This window comes from Periplaneta americana, chromosome 11, assembly GCF_040183065.1.
Source record: "Periplaneta americana isolate PAMFEO1 chromosome 11, P.americana_PAMFEO1_priV1, whole genome shotgun sequence".
NCBI lineage: Eukaryota > Metazoa > Arthropoda > Insecta > Blattodea > Blattidae > Periplaneta > Periplaneta americana.
In genome coordinates, this window is record NC_091127.1 from 164235579 (window position 1) to 164258204 (window position 22626).

The 22626-nt window shown below is 34.5% G+C and overlaps 1 protein-coding gene across 1 annotated transcript; it reads right to left on the reverse strand.

Annotated features, from left to right (window-relative positions):
* Positions 1-2288: 2288 nt before the first annotated feature.
* Positions 2289-6446, reverse strand: LOC138708653 (bombesin receptor subtype-3-like). The gene has a single exon (XM_069838739.1). The coding sequence runs from the start codon at positions 4195-4197 to the stop codon at positions 2572-2574; it is 1626 nt and encodes a 541-aa protein (XP_069694840.1). The 5' UTR covers positions 4198-6446; the 3' UTR covers positions 2289-2571.
* Positions 6447-22626: the final 16180 nt, after the last annotated feature.

The window sequence follows — 22626 nt, forward strand, 5'->3', positions numbered from 1 at the left end:
TAAAACAAGGCGGATGTATTTGAGAGGCAGAAAGAAGCGGAAACTGGACCGACATGAAGCTGCTTAAGGGGTGACATATGATGATGGAGCCTTCTAGGCTCTGAAAGTTTGAGGCTCATTTCCTGTAAATAGTAATTTTAGAATATTTAATTCTTTCAAACATGATATCTCAGCCAAATATGGTGATACCAAGACGATATTGGTGTCATTTTGAAGTTTGAAATGTCCCCCAGTGCCTGACAATGAATAAAATAACATTAATATAATTTATAATTATCTATGGATGTTTACATGATTTATGCAACATAAAATATTATTGTAAGTTACATCCTTACAAGTCTTTCCTTCGCAAGTCTTTCGTGGCTCCGACTTAAAGAACGCAGAACTTTACACTCTTTGTCTTTACTCTTTCGAATTCTCCACACCTCAACACCAAATTACCTTTCTTCTCGTTTCTCTTATCTATACTCTAACCACGACGTAAATACCAGATCACTTATCTGTGGCATGCTAAGTATACCTCTTCATAGAACATCTTGTTATTCATTATCTTTTACAGTATCCACCTCGCGTCAATGGAATTCCTTGTCACAAAGTATTAGGGGCTGCAAGACAATAAACACCTTTAAAAACAGCTTAAAAGATAACCTTATTAGCATTTCACTCCAATCATACTGATTTAAACTATCACTGACTACACTGTTACTTCTTTCTTTAGACATCATTATGATAGTGCTGTTTTTTCAAAATTGTCTCATAATAATCTCTTTCTATTATCTAATATTATTTGAAATATATTAATTCTGCTACACAGTTTATTTCAGTGTTTAATTAATAGTTCATAGTATTTTGTTGTTTAATTCGTAAATAACTCTTGTATGCATGTAACTCTCATCTAAATCAAATTGTTGAATTCTTTGTAAGTTCATGCATATGTATATATACTTCTTGCTGGTTGAGTGGAAGAGAAGGCCTTACCGTCTTAACTCTGCCAGCTAAAATAAATCATTATTATTATTATTATTATTATTATTATTATTATTATTATTATTATTATTATCATCATTATTATTATATATGGTAATATTTAATTAATATAAATAAAAATAAAAATAGCTCTATGTCAAGCACTAAAGAATAGTTTTAGCTATAAAACAATGAAAAACTGTGGCTGTATCTTAAAAACTGCATGAGCTATCATGTTTCAAGTTGCATGTCTAAATTATGAACAAAATAATTTTTATCAACAATTTAGACATAATTTCAAGGAATCTGTTCACTTCATTCTCTTTCTGGTGCCATTCTCAATTGTATAAAAATTTTACAGAGCAAAATTATACAAAACAAAATTTTTTGTATGTAAATGTGTACATATACCTTAACTCTGTAGTCATTAACAGCGTATTAAAATTATAATTGATGATATATTTCTAATTTATCTCTTCGTTATATTTAAATACTTTTATAAAATGAATATACCTTATAATACATATAAATATATATATATATATATATATGTATATATATATATATATTACTAGCCGTACCCGTGCGCTCCGCTGCACTGGTTAGAAATAAATATAAAGTAATTATATAATTCAAATAGGACATTTGTTCCAGGGAACATTCGTGTTTGATAGAAGGATAAATCGTTTATTATGTTACTTAATTTAAATTGTATTAAACAAATTAAAATGCGATCATTTTGATCCAGAGACCATTCATTCAGTCATAAAAATTATTTTAGGAAATACAGGAAACGAATGTACAGAATAGCCTATCTAGTTTTCTGTGCATAAGAAGCTATTTTAATCTTACCTGTCCTCGATTCACTCAGAAGTTACTGTAATAACATTATAGCATTATGTCCATCTAGAGAAACTACACTTTCCAATGGAGAATTAATAATTAATTATACAAATCGGTTAATTTAGCTTCTGATATTACTTCATACAAACACAGAAACATTATCTGTAGGCTATCTTTCATAGCTTTCGATTGTTGCTGTCCAAAGCCCCTTATAGACAAAGTCATTTGTTTTTTAATTCAATACACGGCCTTGGATGGCAGTTATTTTAATTTTAAAACTCATTTATCTTATTAAATATCAGTTCTATTAAACTTTTTCAAGGAATAAAACTTATCGGAAATTATTTTTAAAGAAACTTTTGTTATGTAACATTTTTCACAAACATCAATAATAAGCGAGATATTTCGATTTACTTAATTCAGGCCCCTTATAACCCCCCTTTTAAGTAATCTATTTTGAATGCCATATAGCCTAAAATCTAAGTTACAACGAACTTAATTTATATTCCAATTTTCATCGAAATCCGTTCAGCCATTATCGCGTGAAAAGGTAACAAACATACAGACAGACATACAAACAAAAATTTCAAAAAAGCGATTTTCGGTTTCAGGGTGGTTAATTGTATCTGTTAGGACCAATTATTTTTGGAAAATCGAAAATTACCAGAAACATTTCGGCTACAGATTTATTATTAGTATAGATTATAAAATAAATTTCTCTCAGTTTACAACATATCCATACGCTTTTCAAAAAATGTAGGCCTATTCATCTACACATTTCTTTGCATTGTCAGCAGTGGTCGGAATCTTTCCCCTACAACACTTGAGTAAGTAATGCTTGAAGTATCTTCTGTAACACTTACTGGAGCAACACAGTGCTACTGGGTTAAAACAAGAAATAAATACAAGCAAGTATGTGGTTATTATATCAATGAAAATCATCTCAAGGGTATAGTCAAAGTCGTCTCTTACCATGCAAGTCAGAAATACGTGATATGGAAGTAAACTAAACACAAACACTATCGTAAGGCTCAACACAATCCTTGCTGAGTTCCTTCGCATGTTAGCTTGTTTGTGAATTTCTTCGGACACTATATTGGTACTTCTCATTAAATGGCGTGCCGCCAGACAATACATACAAGCTGTTACACCAAGGGGTAGAAAACAGAACACCAGAAGTTCAAACACGACCACCTTTTGATAGTATTTCCAGCTGTTATAGATATTACACGATGAATTAGCAACGTGCGTAGCTAACGTATATGGAATCGCAAACAATGAACATATTGCCCAAACTCCCAGGATTGTGGCAATCGTCCCGATTCTTGTCATGGATTGACGTCTGTTGTGTAAAGGCCTCGATATTACTTGGTACCTCTGAATACTCATAACAGATATCAAATATGCAGACACTCCTATACTAGAGTGCCGGAAAAACCCAAACATCCTGCAACAAACTTCACCGAGTTCCCAAGATTCTGACTGTGCATGGATGTAAGAAAGTATTGTGTTCATGGTTAATAATATTAAGTCACTAACAGCCAAATTCATTATGTAAACGTTGGGAACAGTGTGCATTTCTGAATTGCATATTATTGCAACTAGGACAATTACATTACCAATTGTGCCAAATATAAATAAAAGTGTATATATTAAAGGTTGAACATACTCTAAAAAAATGTTTTGAGCATAAAATAATCCATTAAACCTGTTAATGAAATTTTGAACTACAGCCTTGTAGCCTTCCTGGAAAGTTATACTTCCATTCTTACACTGAGCCTTTCCAAGCACTCCCCACCACATTCCTGATACTTGTTCAGGACTCTCACATAGAATTCCACTATATTCGGCTACTTTGATGTCATGTTCCTGACCCCATCTCCAAGTTTCTAAGAGTCCACAGTCACATTCCAGTGGGTTTCCGTACAAGAGTAAATCTGTTGACTTAGACAGGACTCTAAATATATTTTCATCTATGATCTTCATGTGGTTATTTGTCAGGTCCAGTACTCTAAGGTTGGTTGCGTTTTCGAATGATATGGCTATTATACGACTTATATTACAATCTGATATGTCTAATTCCTCCACTGTCTGTATGTTAAGAAAGGAACTGTTATTTGGAGTCTGAAGTTCTTCGTTTCCATCTAAATACAAATACTTCAGTTCAGTCAAGTGTATAAACACATCTGGATGTAGAGTGGATAATCTGTTACGTGATAGCCAAAGAGTACTCAAATTTTTAAGCCCAATAAAGGCATCACTTTTAAAGCTGTTTAACAAATTATGATTTAAATGTAGATAGTCTAATGATGTCAAACCATTAAATATTCCGACCTCCAAAGTCTCAATTCTGTTGTTCGTCAAGAAGAGAGCTGTTAAGTTTGTCATATTCTTAAATGTACCAACTCTTAATTCTGTTCAGAAGTTGTGCTGCAGATAAAGTCGGCGAACCAATACCAGACCATTGAATGCATCTACATCTACAGGGTGCGTCAGAAAGAACGGATGGATTTCACATGGCAAGAAAATTGTAAAGATTCATCAAATCAAAAATTTATTGTTATCAACATATTCACCAATACATGCAGTTTATTTATGTAAAACAACATTATCCATATGATGTCCTTGGCTTTCAATACAGGCATCGAGGCGTTTTCTGATGTTCGCCATCACTTTCACAGTCATAGCTGGTGCAATTGCCACGATTTCTTCATGAATCGTTGTCTTCAGTTCGTCCAGTGTATGTGATCGATGTTTACAAACTTACACCTTCAAATGGTCCCAAAGAAAGAAGTCGCAGGGCGCGAGATCTTACCGTAGCCTCGGACAATCTCAGTGCAATAGAATTTCGTCCAGGTGATTTCTTATTTAATGTTGAACCTGTGATACGAAATGAAGCCACCCACCGCAAAATTGTATTCCGAGTTGGAATCCTAGCGTGACATCCGATGTCGAAATGAGTCCTGAGTGGCGATCACAGACTCTTCATTTTTCAAAAATGTCTCTACGATGAAAGCACGTTGTACACCAGACCAACACCATGTTCTCAACTGAAACTGCATTCTATGGCTGACCCAACAGTCGTGGTCCCCCTCACTATATCTCTCTCCTCGTTGCGTATCGATAGTTTGAAATCCATCCGTTCTTTCTGACGCACCCTTTATATACGAGATATTACAATAATCAAGGCTCAATTCTTTAATTCGAAAAATATTTTTGGATATAAATACTTTCTTTTCAAGTTTCCTTAAGTTGTTGTGGTCAAGGTTCAATTTATATGTAGGGCTGTGGTAAACCTGAGGAACTTTTTTAAAGCAGCATGTGAGCAATCCATCACTCCTCCCTCTGGATTACACCAACATCCATGGGGACATAACCATGAGGAGTGTATAGCTAGGGTGACCAACCACATCCAGAATGTGAGGACTGGTATCATTAGTAATAAAGCGACTGAGATGATTCCTGAACGTGAAGACATGGTGATGGCAGATCTGTTGAGAAGAGAAGAGTAACATTAATATTCTCATGCTTTAAAATGAAGCCTAGAATGTTTGAATTAGTGTCCTACAATGTTCGAACATGAGGTAGCTGCACCGGGGTTCGAACGCGTGTCCGAAAGGGTGCGCGGCAGACGAAACGCTGGTACGGGAGCATCTGCATGCTGAGAGGGCAGAGGGGGTGTATTACGGCAACGCGGCGAGGGGAGGTTGCGAGCGCACCTGCTATACTGTTTTCGCTGTAAGAAAAATCCTAATGTAAACATAAGCACGTTGCTGTCATACCCGTGATTGGCTCCCAGTCGAAACACTCACATTACGCAGGAAAATATAGTTCGTATTTGGAAACCATAATCTTGTATTATTTGAGAATAAAAAATTGAATTCTAGTTGTTAAATACGATGAAACATTTAACTTTACTCATATGTAAAACGCTATATAAAAGAAAAGCTACTTTTATATTTTGTTATGTACTATGAATGCGGATGAATACCAACAGTAATACCGAGGTAGTCTGTTCTTGTAACAAGCTGGCGTCACTTGAGCTCGTAGCTGTTCCCGTAAGCACGTGGTACTGAAGTATGGCTTCTGTATCCTCAACTGTCCATTGTGAAGACATAAGACTTAAAAATAATTCAATTACAGTAATTACAAAGTAAATGTTTCCTAAGCAAACGAATGCACAGTAGTGAGGTTAGGCCTACTTGACGAGTAACGGGAAATGTTTAACATGAAACAGAATGTACAACAGTGGGCGGGGACACGTACTGAGAATCTATGGCGCCAAACAGCGGCCAATGAAGCCTCACTTCAGTCACGTGCTATTGTTTATATTAGGATTTTTGTTACAGCGAAAAGATTATACTTGCCGTGCCGAGTGGGGAAGGAAGCAAACTGCTACGTGCGGAGTGAAGGGGGGGGACGGACCCTTCCGAATCGTCCAGAAGTCCGTCGGAAGTGGAGATATCCAGATAATTCGAGAGGACAGCCGTAGAAATTTCCTCTGATTTCCTCTCCGTGCGTTGTCAGCCGGTATTCGGGGAATGTTGACGGAATGATGTAGATGCAGGGAAACGGGAGAACCCTGAAAAACACCCAAACTTCGACCTTGTCCTTGTCTATGAGATCTTTCAAATTTGTAGCAGGATACACAATATTAGATCTTGATATAAGTCTATGAGATTTTTCAATTTTTTTAGCAGGATACACATTATTAGATCTTAATATAAGTCTATGAGATTTTTCAAATTTGTAGCAGGATACACATTATTAGATCTTGATATAAGTCTATGAGATTTTTCAAATTTGTAGCAGGATACACATTATTAGATCTTGATATAAGTCTATGAGATTTTTCAAATTTGTAGCAGGATACACATTATTAGATTTTAATATAAGTCTATGAGATTTTTGAAATTTGTAGCAGGATACACATTATTAGATCTTGATATAAGTCTATGAGATTTTTCAAATTTGTAGCAGGATACACATTATTAGATCTTAATATAAGTCTATGAGATTTTTCAAATTTGTAGCAGGATACACATTATTACATCTTAATATAAGTCTATGAGATTTTTCAAATTTGTAGCAGGATACACATTATTAGATCTTAGTATAAGTCTATGAGACTTTTCAAATTTGTAGCGGGATACACATTATTAGATCTTAATATAAGTCTATGAGATTTTTCAAATTTATAGCAGGATACACATTATTAGATCTTAATATAAGTCTGAGATTTTTCAAATTTGTAGCAGGATACACATTATTAAATCTAGATATATGTATCAACATAAGACTAGAATTGAATGTAGAATTAATTGCAGCTATAATAAGACATACAGAATAAACAGCAGAAATCTTGTCCAGCATATCCCAGACACCAGAATAACTAAGGTTGCCTTTCAGTACAGTCATACAGGAAAGAGGTATTTCAGTCGACTCTTAGTAAAATGGCGTTAACAATTTTCAGACGGAACGGGCCGGAAGGACATACATTTCCATGACATGGTATGACGCTCCAACCGTTATCCTGAAAGATTAGATATACAGGGATGTTTTTGCTGACAACCCTACTTACCAGGCTTCAATCTATGCGATTTGAAGACAAACGTACGGGCTATTCCTTATGAAATCGATCAGTAAAAAACCTCGCATTTTTTATACTCTAATTTTTTCCCTATTTATACAAGGTGCTGAGGAGAGTGCATTTTCAAAAATATACTATCGAAAGTCAAACGATTTTCGTACTATTGATCGATAAATTTAGCGTATGTTATAAAAACAAGCCTCTTTCAGCGCTCAGAACTCTGGAACCATTTACTGCAGAACATTGAACGAAAGCTCATTTTGAAGCTGACATTTGGTAGGTTATGTTAAGAAGTAATCCTTATTTTTATTGTACACAGAGAGACAGATAATCTGATTTTACTTACTTTTAGGCTTTTTGCTTATTTGTAAAAATGTAAAAAAGTATTGAGAAAAAACCTAGCATCATTAAGAGGGATTCGGCATTGTGACAATAAGTTTCGAGGGTATTAAATAGATTATTGTCACACGCCTGGACTTGAACGACGCAGTACCGCATGCACTGGCCGAGAGCTGAAGATAAACGAGCGTGGGGCGTAATTTTACTCCTGTGTTTATGAAAACTTGTGATAAAAATGTAAATATTTTTAATTTAAACACTATGAAGTTCTGATGCCTCAAACTTTGCACTAAGCATTGTATCACAGTTCTATACGTACATAAAAAAAGTTTCATTGTATTTAGAAATTGTAAGGTCAATTTTCTCTATATTTCGGTCGATTTGAGATGGAATAGCTCGTACGCAGGAACAAACCATACAATTAAGAGTAAAAAACGCTAATATAGTTGCTTTAAGGAGCATCAGTAAAGAAATAAAGAAATTTCGTAGATCTTTACGAATTGCGGTGTTTGCACAAGAAACGCACAGCCTATTGGAAGTACTGAAATTTGAATTAACGCTTCTAAATCTGTGACGTAGGGTAAACATTGGTAATTTCGTGATAATTTCATGAAAACTGATTTAAAATGCAAATATGTAAATATTTCCTTATTCCGATTTTTCCACCTGAGGGATGATAATTTGCTGTACAAATCTGGAGACATAAAAGATTGGATACGTTCTTGAACAAGTGCCAAAAAACACTTTTACAACTTAAGCTAATAGGTTGGTTATTTCTTGGTAATTTCGTGATATTACATTGACTATTACACTTTTACTACGTCACACTACTTTTGACCAATAAAACGGTACGAAAGGGCGTATTTCAACCAATCATGGCTCCTTATCGCACAATTTTATCGCGTCCCTAGCATTTGTTTAATTTTATCGCGTCCCTAGCATTTGTTTCTTTGTTTGTCAACATTTCAAACTGTACTGGTCTGGACGTGAAAAAACAGAAAATTACAAACCATTCCAGTCGATGCACAGCAGTTTCAAATATGACTCGCATTGGCATTCAATAACAAGAATTAATAAGGATCACTGGTCATAGCTATGCATCTTTTCTGAAACCCTAAGTTGAGGAATACACCATGTACATCAACGAGTTCACTTCTTTTACGCACACGTCCAATATAACATCAACTGAACCACCAACCACTAAAACACTCAAATTTGAAAATTGCACTTTCAATAATTGTTTCTTTTAAAATTATTCATGTTTATTTTTTATTTCATCATCGTTAATTAAAACTTTTCTTGTTTATTTCATCATCCCTAATTAAAACTTTTCTAACACATGTTTATATTAGTTAGGTTATGTTATAGCTTCTGCTATATGATATTATGGATAGTCACATATCAGAGATTGTTTAATATTAAGATTTATTGAAAATCATCTGTCAAGTGACGTTGATTACTGGGATTCGGATGATTGAAGTGGAATGCAAATGTTTTAATAAAAACGAAACTGAATCAGCAAAGCCTTCTTGACTAGTAACCGTCTAGAGAGTTCAATGAAGATTCCATAGTTGGCACAACTGCCATCTAGCGTAATGGTGCAATAATACATTTGAAGACAGTTGTATTTTCGTAAGTCAATTAATATTTTATTGTATTGGAGTACTTCGTTACTTCTAATCTTTATATACTTTCTTCTAATCGTGTACTAGTCAATTAAATCCCACTCGAGTTTTGATTTTCTCTAGATAAATCTGCCTCGTATTTCCACTCGCAGATTTATCGATAAAATCAAAACCTCTAGTGAGATTACTGTTGATAATTTCGTGAGAGATAGAAGAATTGTGGAAAAATTCATTAAAGTCAAATGAAATTCTCATTTATTGTTACGAGACTTCTAACATAGTAATTCCGGCTAATATTCATAGCAAGAAAACATAGAAATACATTTCAACACATAATGATAATGAAATCAAAGTAAAAATTGAAATTGAAAAGGGATCTTTTTTGCCCTGAAAGGGTGAACACTTTCGTTACGCACTTTACTATAATTATATTACGAGGGTAATTCCAAACATTTGTTTAAAAATTATATTTTTATCCTACAGCTTTGCTATTTTCACAGAATGTAGATACATCCTTTAGGAACAAAATGTCACTTTTCCACATAATCCCCGTCCCTTTCAACTGCCTTACGTAACCTAGGAACGAAAGCCTGTAGATCAGCACGGTAAAAGTCTGGACCAACACGTCTGAGCCACTCTTTAGCAGCGTGCACAAGGGAGTCATCTTCTAACCTCGTTCCGTGAAGGGATCCTTCAGTTTACCAAAGAGATGGTAATCGCACGGTGCCAGTTCCGGACTGTAAGGCGGATGTTTCAGTGTTGTCTATCCGAATTTTCTGGTCTGGTCTGTGGTCTTGTGACTGACATGTGGCTGTGCGTTGTCGTGCAATAGCAGAACATCCTCCTTCTCCCGATGTGCTCGAACACGACTCAGTCGAGCTTGAAGTTTTTTTTTTAGAGTTTCCACATACACGTCAGAATTAATGGTGGTTCCGTGTGGCATGATATCCACAAGCAAGAGTCCTTCTGAATCGTAAAACACAGTAGCCATAACTTTTCCTGTCTAAGGAGCAGTTTTGAATTTCTATTTCTTTGGTGAATTTGCATGATGCCACTCCATTGTCTGCCTCTTTGTCTCCGGTTCAAAATGATGAAACCATGTTTCATCTCCTATCACAATTCTTGCAAGTAAGTCATCTCCACCATTCTCATACTGGTCAAAAAGTTCGTTGCACACTGGTTTTCGAGTTTCTTTGTGGACTTTTGTCAACATCCTTGGAACCCACTTGGCACAAAGCTTTTTCAACCCCAACTGTTTTAATATTCTGCACACACTTACTTCTCCTATTCCACCTTTGAATGACAATTCTTTCACTGTTACGCGTTTGTCAGACACAACCATGTTATTAACGCGGTGCACATTGCCAGAATTCGTGCAGCGCAGGGTATGCCACTGCGAGGAGTATCCCGAATATTGGCGTGTCCTCTTTCACCAGATAATCTGCTTGCCCACCGACTAACCATATTGCTATCCACAGCTGCATCTCTAAACACATTTTTTTAACCTAATGTGAAAGTTTCCCACTGTCTCATTCTCATAATACAGGAACTCGACAACAGCATGTTGCTTTTGACGAATGTCAAGTATAGCAGCCATCTTGAAGGAGTCTATAATAGCGCCACTCACGGGAACCACTTAAATTAAATTTAAATACAAGCAGAAAGGATGTCTCTATGACCTCCATAAATTGCAAAGGTATAGAATAAAAAATAAATATAAAAAATAATGGGCATAACATTTGGAGTGACCCTCATACAGGATGGGGCATAGGAACCAAGTGTTTTTAAAACAATCATAAAATAGTTAGTGTTTGTTTTCAACACACTTTATTGGTAGAACAACGTTTGTGAGAACATACCATTTCAATAATGAGCGGAAAATTACATCCGGCATGTGATGTCCGTCTGAGTTGACGCATTGTTGAAGCGCTGACAAAAATTAACCTCTATTCTTTCCAGGAGATCTCTGTTGCAATAGTTTTTAATAAATACATTAATCGATTTCTATTAAATTTCGATCCGAAAAATTCTAACATATTCTTCAATTAATTATATGGGCTGAATGTTAGTCGCCTCTTCTTTGTAACTCAGGGATGAAAAAGGTATTAATTATCTCAATGTAACGCACAGAGGTTACAGTAATTGTAACCCCATTTTCTTGACAAAAGTAGGGACCGATGACGCCAAACTGTCCCACCACGCACCAAACTGTTACTTTAAGGCTATACATGTTTTTCGTGTAAATGACGCAGATTTTCAGCATCCCAATACCGAAAATTTTATCTGTTAACGGCTCCATTAAGGTGGAAATGGGCTTCATCATTCATTGCAACCATCATGTTTTCATACTGCTCGTGGACAACAAGCATTTCCTGTGCGAAATTCATTGTTGAGGGTTTATTTTTATTTATTTAAATTTAAATATACAGAACAAAGAATATAAATACAAAACAAACAAGAGAAATAGAAATAAAATAATACAAGCAATATAAAAAGAAGATACAGTAGTATTAACAAAATTTGAGACCGAATGAGCAGCGCTCGTGCTCGGTCGCAGTTCAGATATAATATTAAAATAATAATAATAATAATAATAATAATAATAATAATAATAATAGTAATAGTAATAGTAATAATAATAATAATAATAATAACAACAACAATAATAATAATAATAATAAAAATAAATAAGTAAAATAAAATAGGAACTAAAATATAATTACAGCGGCAATGGAATTATATAATATAATATTAACACTAGAGAAGAATAATATCGCACGTGAAAAGTAGGACTAATATATATTTCAAAATTATAGAATACATATATAATATAGGTTGATTAATTCATACACATAGGCTATAAATTTATTTAATCAAATTGAAGATATTAACACGTTTCTAATTTTCTTGTTATATGTTAGTGGGTTACATGTTAGAAGTTCTGGGTGTAATTTAGTTAAAGCATTGTACAACCGAGGGCCAAAATTTATGCTATGCTTTAGACCAGTAGATGTGAGACATTTAGGTTGAATTAATATTTCGTCTTGTGTAATAATTGTGTGTCTGTAATACAAACTTATTACGATTTTTATGATAAAATTTTAACAGCGTATACTTATAAATTTGTTCAATATTAAATACATTAAATTCAGAATAAATTAATTTAGTTGGATAATCGAAACGTTTCTTCAAACAAATTTTAATTATTCGTTTTTGTAGTCAATTTAACGGACTAAGATTAATTTTTGTGCTTCCACCCCAAACATATTGAATGATAGACTGAATAATGGCCAAATAAACATTTCGTAGAACTCTAATAGGTAAGTAGCATCGAAGATTGACGAATTTATAAATTGTTTTACGAAGCCTCTTACAAAGATAAGTAATGTGATGAGGCCATTTTAAATTCTGATCAATAATGATACCCAGATATTTGACATACGTGGCTTCTTTCAATGGTGGACATTTACAACTTTTGGGATCTAAACAATTTTCACTGTGTATTATTAGTCTATATTCATCGCTAAATTTTGAATTTTGAACACTGGCAGCTGTTAACGAAAAAGGAACTAAAGTTGATTTAGATATATTTAAAGAAAGGAAGTTGGAATTAAGCCATTTTTTAACAATGTTAGCACCTATATTAGCATTTCTATATGTTTCCTGCCAAGAAAAACCACTGAAAATAACTACTGTATCATCCGCATATGAATATATAGATCCATTAAATTTTTCTAAATTTATATTTAGCAGATCATTAACATATATTAGAAATAAAATAGGTCCCAAAATTGTTCCTTGCGGTACACCTATATCAATATAATAATCCCTTCCATTGAATTTCTGCACAACCATCCATCTTGTATTGGTGTAAATGTAAATCGTGATGCAAAATCCGTGTTACCGTACGATTGCTGAATCCAAGTGCAGCTGAATGTCTATGAGCAGAAGGACCTGGGCTCCGCAGTATCGCTTTGTGACTCAAAATTGTCTGTAGTACGCACTCTGAGTTGGGGGCCGGGCGGTTTATTCTTAAGTATTGCGCCTTTTGTTCAAAGATTGTTAACCCAACATAAGATTGTGTCACGCAAGGGAACAGAATTATTGCGATTAATATTGAATCTGTAGCAAAATTCACGCGGTATCGCGGACACGGACTCGCCATTCCTAACAAAACAATCATACGCAAACTTGCGTCCACTGCTCCATGATGCCGACTGCAGGTGAAATGCTATGAGCCACGGAATGGAATGTCACATGCCGCACGTTTTTCCCTTTCATAACGACCGAGTAAAAGCCATTCCAAAAACACATGGTTCCCATGCCCCACCCTGTATAATGGCAATGCAAAAATTTTCAATATTTTTCAGAGTCACTCTGGCATCCATCACACACGATAATATCATCTTGTTTGTCATATGTGCTTTGGCATTTAGCATGATACCAAATCAAACAGAAGCTACACTGAACCCATTGCGCCCCCTTTTCTTTTTTGTTATCACATCTTATCTTCAGATTTCTAAAATTCGTATTGTAATACGAATATTATAAAATGTAACGCTTAATGCTCAACAAAATATTCCCTCAAACACCTAAGATTTCTATCAGTAAAGCTAAGCCTATATGGCGACTACAGATGTATCGAAAATTCCAAAAACATTTCCTAAAATTGTATTAACGTGTAATAAATCATTGTACCAAATACCATATGCTTACCTTTAGCAATAATCCTGTAATGCAATTGTAAACATTCACAAAATTTGTACGCCTGAGAAATCGACGCTATCTTGCTCTCTCCAAACACAAAAGCTCACTGCAGCAACTACAATAGTCACACAAAGCGTAGCTGTATGTTTCAGGAAACCGGAAAACATGTGCAATCCCTTGGCGGAAATTTGAATCTCGTAAGTGCATTGGTTAGTTCAACAAAGAGCCAGGAAAAAATATCACGAAATTACCAATGTTTACCCTACATGATAACAAAATCTTCTCCATAGATAGACAGTCTTACTAATAAACCGTGTATAGTTTTTATACCAGACTTATCTAGAGTTGAGACAGAAAACGTTACTAATATAACCGTGAATAAGCTATGGACATATAAACAGGCTGTAACTATACAATGGGAATTGCTTTGCAGTAGTTATTTATATACACGAAACCCCTTGTTTAAGCGTTCTATATAGCGAAAAAATGGCCGCCCCACTAACAGCTGTTCGTATCGACTGTCATTTTATGATGATGGTTACCTTGTAACCACAGAAGAACAAACCAAAGATCATAGAATTATTAGAATAATATTGCTGTAGCTTGTACTCTTTGACCAAAATGTAGTGTGGTAATCGATTAGAGGCAGTTGTACTATCGATATTTAAAACGCCACACTACAGCGCTCTACCGGATGCAATAGAGAACCTCAGATATTCTATTACCTTTCGTAAGGAAGTAATGACGAAACTATGACGTATCTGTGTAACAGTTATACTGTTATACACGACGTATGTAGTGATTATTAGTAAGGAATTTACACACGACTTATAAACGAGCTACTCATTGTATAAATATAAGACAGTTAAACGTCTGTATATAGAGTTTTTATTAGTAAGACAGAGAAAGTATAGAACATTACTTTCTTAAAATATCATTTTTAATAACCCTGTACTTAATAGTTTGTCCAATCACTGATAGGTTTACAACGCTGCTTCCATAAACATCACTTTATGACGCATCCGTCTGTAGTCAAAGTTTCCGCTTTTGGGCGAGAGATAGAATTGTTCAACAAATACATAAAAAAATATTAACGTAGAAATAATAATTATCCACTTACATGCGTTTTCACTTACAGAAACGAAGAGAAGAACTTTAATTCAGATTTGCAGTTTCACACCATTCGTTTTCTCTACTGGAAACAAAAATTGAGTCCAGAACTGTGCAGTAACTGTCAGCGCGTCTGGCCGAGAAACCAGGTGGCCCGGGTTCGAATCCCGATCAGGGCAAGTTACCTGGCTGAGGTTTTTTCCGGGGTTTTCCCTCAATCCAATATGAGCAAATGACGGGTAACTTTCGGTGCTGGACCCCGGACTCATTTCACTGGCATTATCACCTTTATCTCATTCAGATGCTAAATAACCTAAGATGTTGATACAGCGTCGTAAAAGAACCTACTAAAAAAAGAGACCAGCCGGGAAGAACACATAGTGTAGTACGTAGTTACGTGCTGGGAGCTGAAAATAACAAAAATTAGAAGTTTACTATGTAATATGTTGGTCTTTTTTTTTTAAGTGAACAAATACATTATTATAGTTACGCTATTGGCAGTCATTTGATAAATGTATAAAAATAGTTACTTACTTACTTACTGGCTTTTAAGGAACACGGAGGTTCATTGCCGCCCTCACATAAGCCTGCCATTGTTCCCTATCCTGAGCAAGATTAATCCATTCTCTATCATCATATCCCACCTCCCTCAAATCCATTTTAATATTATCCTCCCATCTACGTCTCGGCCTCCCTAAAGGTCTTTTTCCTTCTGGCCTCCCAACTAACACTCTATATGCATTTCTGGATTCGCCCATACGTGCTACATGCCCTGCCCATCTCAAACGTCTGGATTTAATGTTCCTAATTATGTCAGGTGAAGAATAAAATGCGTGTAGTTCTGAGTTGTGTAACTTCCTCCATTCTCCTGTAACTTCATCCCTCTTAGCACCAAATATTTTCCTAAGCACCTTATTCTCAAACACCCTTAATCTTTGTTCGTCTCTCAAAGTGAGAGTCCAAGATTCACAACCATACAGAACAACCGGTAATATAACTGTTTTATAAATTCTAACTTTCAGATTTTTCGACAGCAGACTGGATGATAAAAGTTTCTCAACCGATTAATAACAGGAATTTCCCATATTTATTCTGTGTTTAATTTCCTCCCGAGTATCATTTATGTTTGTTACTGTTGCTCCCAAATATTCGAACTTCTCCACCTCTTCAAAAGATAAATTTCCAAATGTTTTTATTTGCATTTCGTATAATATTCTCGTCACGAGACATAATCATATACTTTGTCTTTTCGGGATTTACTTCCAAACCTATCTCTTTACTTGCTTCCAGTAAAATTCCCGTGTTTTCCCTAATCGTTTGTGGATTTTCTCCTAACATATTCACGTCATCCGCATAGACAAGCAGCTGATGTAACCCGTTCAATTCCAAACCCTCTCTGTTATCCTGGAATTTCCTAATGGCATAATCTGGAGCAAGTTAAAACGTAAAGGTGATAGTGCATCTCCTTGCTTTAGCCCACAGTGAATTGGAAACGCATCTGACAGAAACTGACGTATACGAACTCTGCTGTACGTTTCACTGAGACACATTTTAATTAATCGAACTAGTTTCTTGGGAATACCAAATTCAATAAGAATATCACATAAAACTTCTCTCTTAACCTAGTCATATGCCTTTTTGAAATCTAAATGTATAAAAGTGTGACATTTATATGTAAATTTATAATTTTGTATTTTATTTTCAGTTTTATGGTACAGTAATTAATATTCAGTACTTCTGGCACAGTAATTAACTTTTAATTAAATTATAGGCCTACTGTTGAAGTAAATAAAGCTGTAGGAGTTTGTTTTTTTTATTTATTTTTTTATTTTAGTAGGTTATTTTACGACGCTTTATTAACATCTTAGGTTATTTAGCGTCTGAATGAGATGAAGGTCATAATGCTGGTGAAATGATTCCGGGGTCCACCACCGAAAGTTACCCAGCATTTGCTCATATTGGGTTGAGGGAAAACCCCGGAAAAAAACCTCAACCAGGTAACTTGCCCCGACCGGGAATCGAACCCGGGCCACTTGGTTTCGCGGCTAGACATACTAACCGTTACTCCACAGGTGTGGACAGGAGTTTGTTTGGAACCCGGTTACAAGATACATAGATTTAATTATAATCAGTTTTGCGTCTGATATTTTGCAGTTTCACACCATTCGTTTTGTCTACTGGAAACAAAATTGAAGCTAGACAATGAGAGAAATTAATTTCAAACCTCGACTTTGGAATGATAATTTCATGATAGAAGTACGGGATACCTACCTTGCGATCATTTTCATTAATTTATTCAATTTGTTAAAGAATTTGTCATTTGATCTTCATTTTAAGGTAAACACACAAGGTCCACACCTGTGGAGTAACGGTCAGCGCGTCTGGCTGCGAAACCAGGTGGCCCGGGTTCGAATCCCGGTTGGGGCAAGTTACCTGGTTGTGGTTTTTTCCGGGATTTTCCCTCAACCCAATACGAGCAAATGCTGGGTAACTTTCGGTGCTGGACCCCGGACTCATTTCACCGGCATTATCACCTTCATATCATTCAGACGCTAAATAACCTGAGATGTTGATACAGCGTCGTAAAATAACCCAATAAAAAAAATATAAAAAATAAACACACAACGTTTGCATCACTTATCTAACAACCAGAGGCAGCAGACTGTTCTGTATGAATGTACAGCCATAAAAATGTGGCCGCACTCGTGAACAGCGAATATTTTTCTAAGTCCACTTTGGATTACGGCGAAGTTACATGATTCATGCTCTTATAGAAGCAGTTTTGGAACTATGATCTTTAAGCAGGGGTCACTCAAATCTACGCTCGAAGGACAGGGGTAGAGTGTTCGTTTAATGATTCGAAGGTTGTGATTTCGATCCTTGTTCAAGTTATTATTTTATTTTATTATCGTTCTTTAGCAATATAATTAATATTCAAGTTATCGTTTGTATTCTGTTATCGTTCTTTAGTGATATAAATAATATTCAAGTTATCATTTGTATTCTGTTATCGTTCTTTAGTGATATAAATAATATTCAAGTTATCATTTGTATTCTGTTATTGCTATTTAGTGATATAAATAATATTTAAGATATTATTTGTATTCTGTTATCGTTCGTTAGCAATATAAATAATATTCAAGTTATTATTCGTATTCTGTTATCGTTAATTAGCAATATATATCTAATATTCAAGTTATCATTTGTATTCTGTTATCGTTCTTTAGTGATATAAATAATATTCAAGTTATCATATGTATTGTTATCGTTCTTTAGCGATATAAATAATATTTCAGTTATTATTCGTATTCTGTTATCGTTCGTTAGCAATATAAATAATATTCAAGTTATCATTTGTATTCTGTTATCGTTCTTTTCTGATATAAATAATATTCAAGTTATTTGTATTCTGTTATCGTTCTTTAGCGATATAAATAACAGCAATTATATATTCTCTCTCTTTCTTAAAAATAAAAGAAACATAAAAAGCACTAGGTTGCTTTCGAACTCACGACCTCATGGATATCAACCCCGGAACGCCACCATTAAGCTAGAATAGTAACATGCAAAACACTTAAATTATAACTGTAGATGTCAGGTCACGTGGTTCAACAACATGTAACATCGCCTGTCTCCGAATTGTAACGGAGATACCCGAAGGGAACTTAGTTTCTTGACAGCGGTCACTTCTTTTTTAACAGCTATACAGTGAACTCTTAAGTACTACATAATGACACAATGTACTCATAATAATGAAATATAACTCAATAAGTTTCGATAAATATTCAGTAATCTCTGATATTGACCTTCAAAATCGTTCGTCGTGTAAGACTATAACTTGTGTTCCTAAACATTTGATTTGATACAAATAAATTTCCATGATTATTTTCTTGTTTCCATCTTTATATGCATGCTGATCAATAAATTATCATATAATTCTATTCACAAAGATACACACCTTAACTAACGTTTAAATTAAATCGATTTCCGGATATCCACGATCATTAACAAGTATATAGAACTTCCATAATGCACTTTACGTCTTTGAGAATATATGTTGACCAACTGAAACTTGTATAATTGAAACTACTTCTTCGAAGATATTATGGGTCGATTTCTGAAACGAGGTCTAGACCACAACCATGGCTTTAAACCGCGTTTGGACTTATAAAACGAGGTCTTTTTCATTTTTCTGAGCCATGGCTCGAAACCATGGTCTGAAGCAGAGACCACGGCTGGGGTAGGTTTAAAACCACGGCTTTATGAATACAAGATTTCGTCTGTGTTTTAGAAATAGACCCTATAATTCCAAACTTGGAAAAAGTTTTTGCGTTTAACAAAGCTAAATATCTCTTTCTTATAAAAGTTTCATCAGTCCTGATGCTTTTGCCTTACCAAATAATAAGAAGATAATGCAGATACTCAATTCTATAGTTATGTGTAACATATTTAATAAATTACCAATGATGAATTATTCATGAATTAAGTTCTGGTTACATATGAATATTTGTCATAAAATAATAGTAATATACGTTACAAGAGCGGTATGTTGACGTTTTCATGTTCGAGGAAAAGATTGAAAAAGCGAAACGTAGTTGAGCTTTTTTAATTTCCGAGAACATGAAAACAAACATACCGCTCGTGTATCGTACATTATTTTGTGCGAAGATCGTTTATTACATACCCGAAAGACGAATTTCTAATTAGTTGCAATGAAACTTCATATTGGTTTCTGTTTAATGAAGCCAACTTCGGAACACCAAAATATCTTTCTTCGACATTGTTGCCATAAAATGTTTTCTGTGTTTACTATACTCCAGCAGGCCGTGATATACGGCTGTCTTTTTTTTTCCCCCCCAAGTCTATAAATGCGAACTTAAAACAAACGGTAAGATTATGTAATGATTTATTTTTCATTTTAATATTTAAACAATATTATTTATATAACATATTGCAGTAATAACATCGGCATCTGGAATCTCGTTGATTTTTTCACGGCTTCCTTAATGTTACTTGTATCAGGAATGCAATAAGTTTCGTGGAGTAGTAGACTTTACTTAATTTTTGCAAATATTTAAAAACAATAATTAACAGTGCAATTTAGGTGAAATTGCAGTGGTAAGTTTCCAATTTATAATTATTACTATGTTAAACGTCTCTAAAAATAATATGTTAAAAGCCTAAAGGAGTAAAATGAATGTCGCGCTTAAGCGGTAAGAAGAGGGAAATTGTTATGTGTGTTACGTTGGGAATACTGAATGTGGTATTTCACACTTACCGCGTATTGGTTCTGTGCGGAAAGCAAGCAAATACGCACGATCTCGCACAAAAGTATTTTACAATGCATGTAAATATATTTTCAAATATTTATTATTAAATAAATATCTTCAATGTATATGTTACAAAATTTCTCAGTTTACATCATATCCTTCGCTTTCCATATAAAAAAATCTATTCAGTTATTCATTTCTTTGTAATGCCAGCAGCGGTCGGAGATTTCTCCCACAAGACTTGAGTAAGTAGTGCTTGAAGTATGTTCTGTAATACTTACTAGAATAACACAGTGCAACTGGGTTAAAACAAGAAATAAATATCAGCAAGTATATGGATATTATGAACATAAAACATCTCATTGGGATAGTCTGACTCTGCCCTTATAATGCAAGTAAGCAAAATGTGGTATGGAAGTAAACTAAAGGTAAGCGTTCACTACATCGTATCGCACGCATCGGACGAATCGCAGGGATCGGAAAAAGACTATCTTTGCTGTAATTGTTATGTAACCGCGTTCACTACATCGTATCGGACGCATCGCCTCTCGGCAAATCCGTCCACGTTTCTCGGGTGGGCAACTTTTCCGATGCGTGCGATCATGGCCTTCTTTAATAAATCAATTTTAATTGGTCAACTGTTACTATTATGGTGTGTCATGTTCAGTGTCGCGCCAAAATGGCAGACGGAAAACTTATTTCGCGTGTAGAAAACTGCGAAGAATTATATAATTTGAGGCGTTCCCATTACAGCAATCAAGTCGTTTCTTACATATATATTATGTAACCAATATTTCTTTCGTTTCTTCCTCTTCAATTAAGACGCATGAAGCAATTACAAATTCTTATTCGCTAACAGACGTAATTAATAGACCTAACCTCAACTCCTCTGCTTTCAGCAATGTCAATATCGTACGACGTCATGTTTTAAACAGCTGATAGGGAAATCCGATGAGGTGGAGCCGTTACAGTGAACGCACTGCATTTAAAATATCCGTTGCGTGCGATTCGTACGAGGAGTGCGATACGATGTAGTGAACGCTTACCTTAACATCAACACTACGATGATTGTAGGTATATTTATGTTATCTGTTCCATCTATAACTTACTTATCTCTTTATTGTTTATTAAAAAGTTAATGCAATTTATGAGATAATTGTGCAATACAATTGGCGGAGAAAGGGAACAAACACTTTCGCCTTTCCTGAATCTTCAGGTTCCAATATGTAGGTTAATGTTATTTTTTTAACACTTTTAAGCATTTCTGGTTTCTAAAAGTTTTCAAATTTTACACATTTATTTATTTATTTATTTATTTATTTATTTATTTATTTATTTATTTATTTATTTATTTATTTATTTATTTATTTATTTATTTATTTATTTATTTATTTATTTATTTATTTATTTATTTATTTATTCTGGTGTAGTTAAGGCCATCAGGCCTTCTCTTCCACAACACCAGGAATACAAATACAATAATAGAAATAAACAGAAAAAAATACACTATAATATACAAAGTAAAGCTACTCAAGAAATAAAGAGAGAGAAAAAAAACACTATAAACAAAGTAAAGCCACACAAAAATATACAGGTTGCAGTCACACAAACTTTAAATGAGTGATTAAGTATCATAATTAATTCCATTCTAACTAATTAACTAACATAAACAAGAAACTTGCAATTTTAATCTAGGTTAAAAAAGAAAAAGAAAAAAAAACACAAATCAATACTTCTAGCAATACCTAAAAAACATTAACTAAGACAAAATTTTCCAATTTAATTTTGAATTGTGATAAAGTCCGGCAGTCCCTGACATCATTAGGTAACGAATTCCAGAGGCGAGGTATTTCTACAGTATAGGAAGATGAGTATAAAGACGTTCTATGATGAGGGATAGAAAGAAGTGCTTGATCTCGGTTTCGAAGAGTTGTAAGAAATTGAAAGCGCGATAACAGATATTTCGGAGTAGAAGTATGTATGATTCTAAACAGAAGAGACAGTGAATGTATTGTTCTTCGTTCCTTCAGACGCACCCATGAAAGTAACTGGAGGGAAGGTGTTATATGGTCAAATTTACGAGTATTGCAGATGAATCGTATGCACACATTATGAACACGTTGTAGTCTCTCAGCTAAGCGTGAACTTACATTAGTTAGCAAGGAATCGCAATAAT

Excerpts from the sequence above, each read along its gene's own strand:
- LOC138708653 (XM_069838739.1), bottom strand. The coding sequence starts at position 4,197 with ATGACAAACTTAACAGCTCTCTTCTTGACGAACAACAGAATTGAGACT.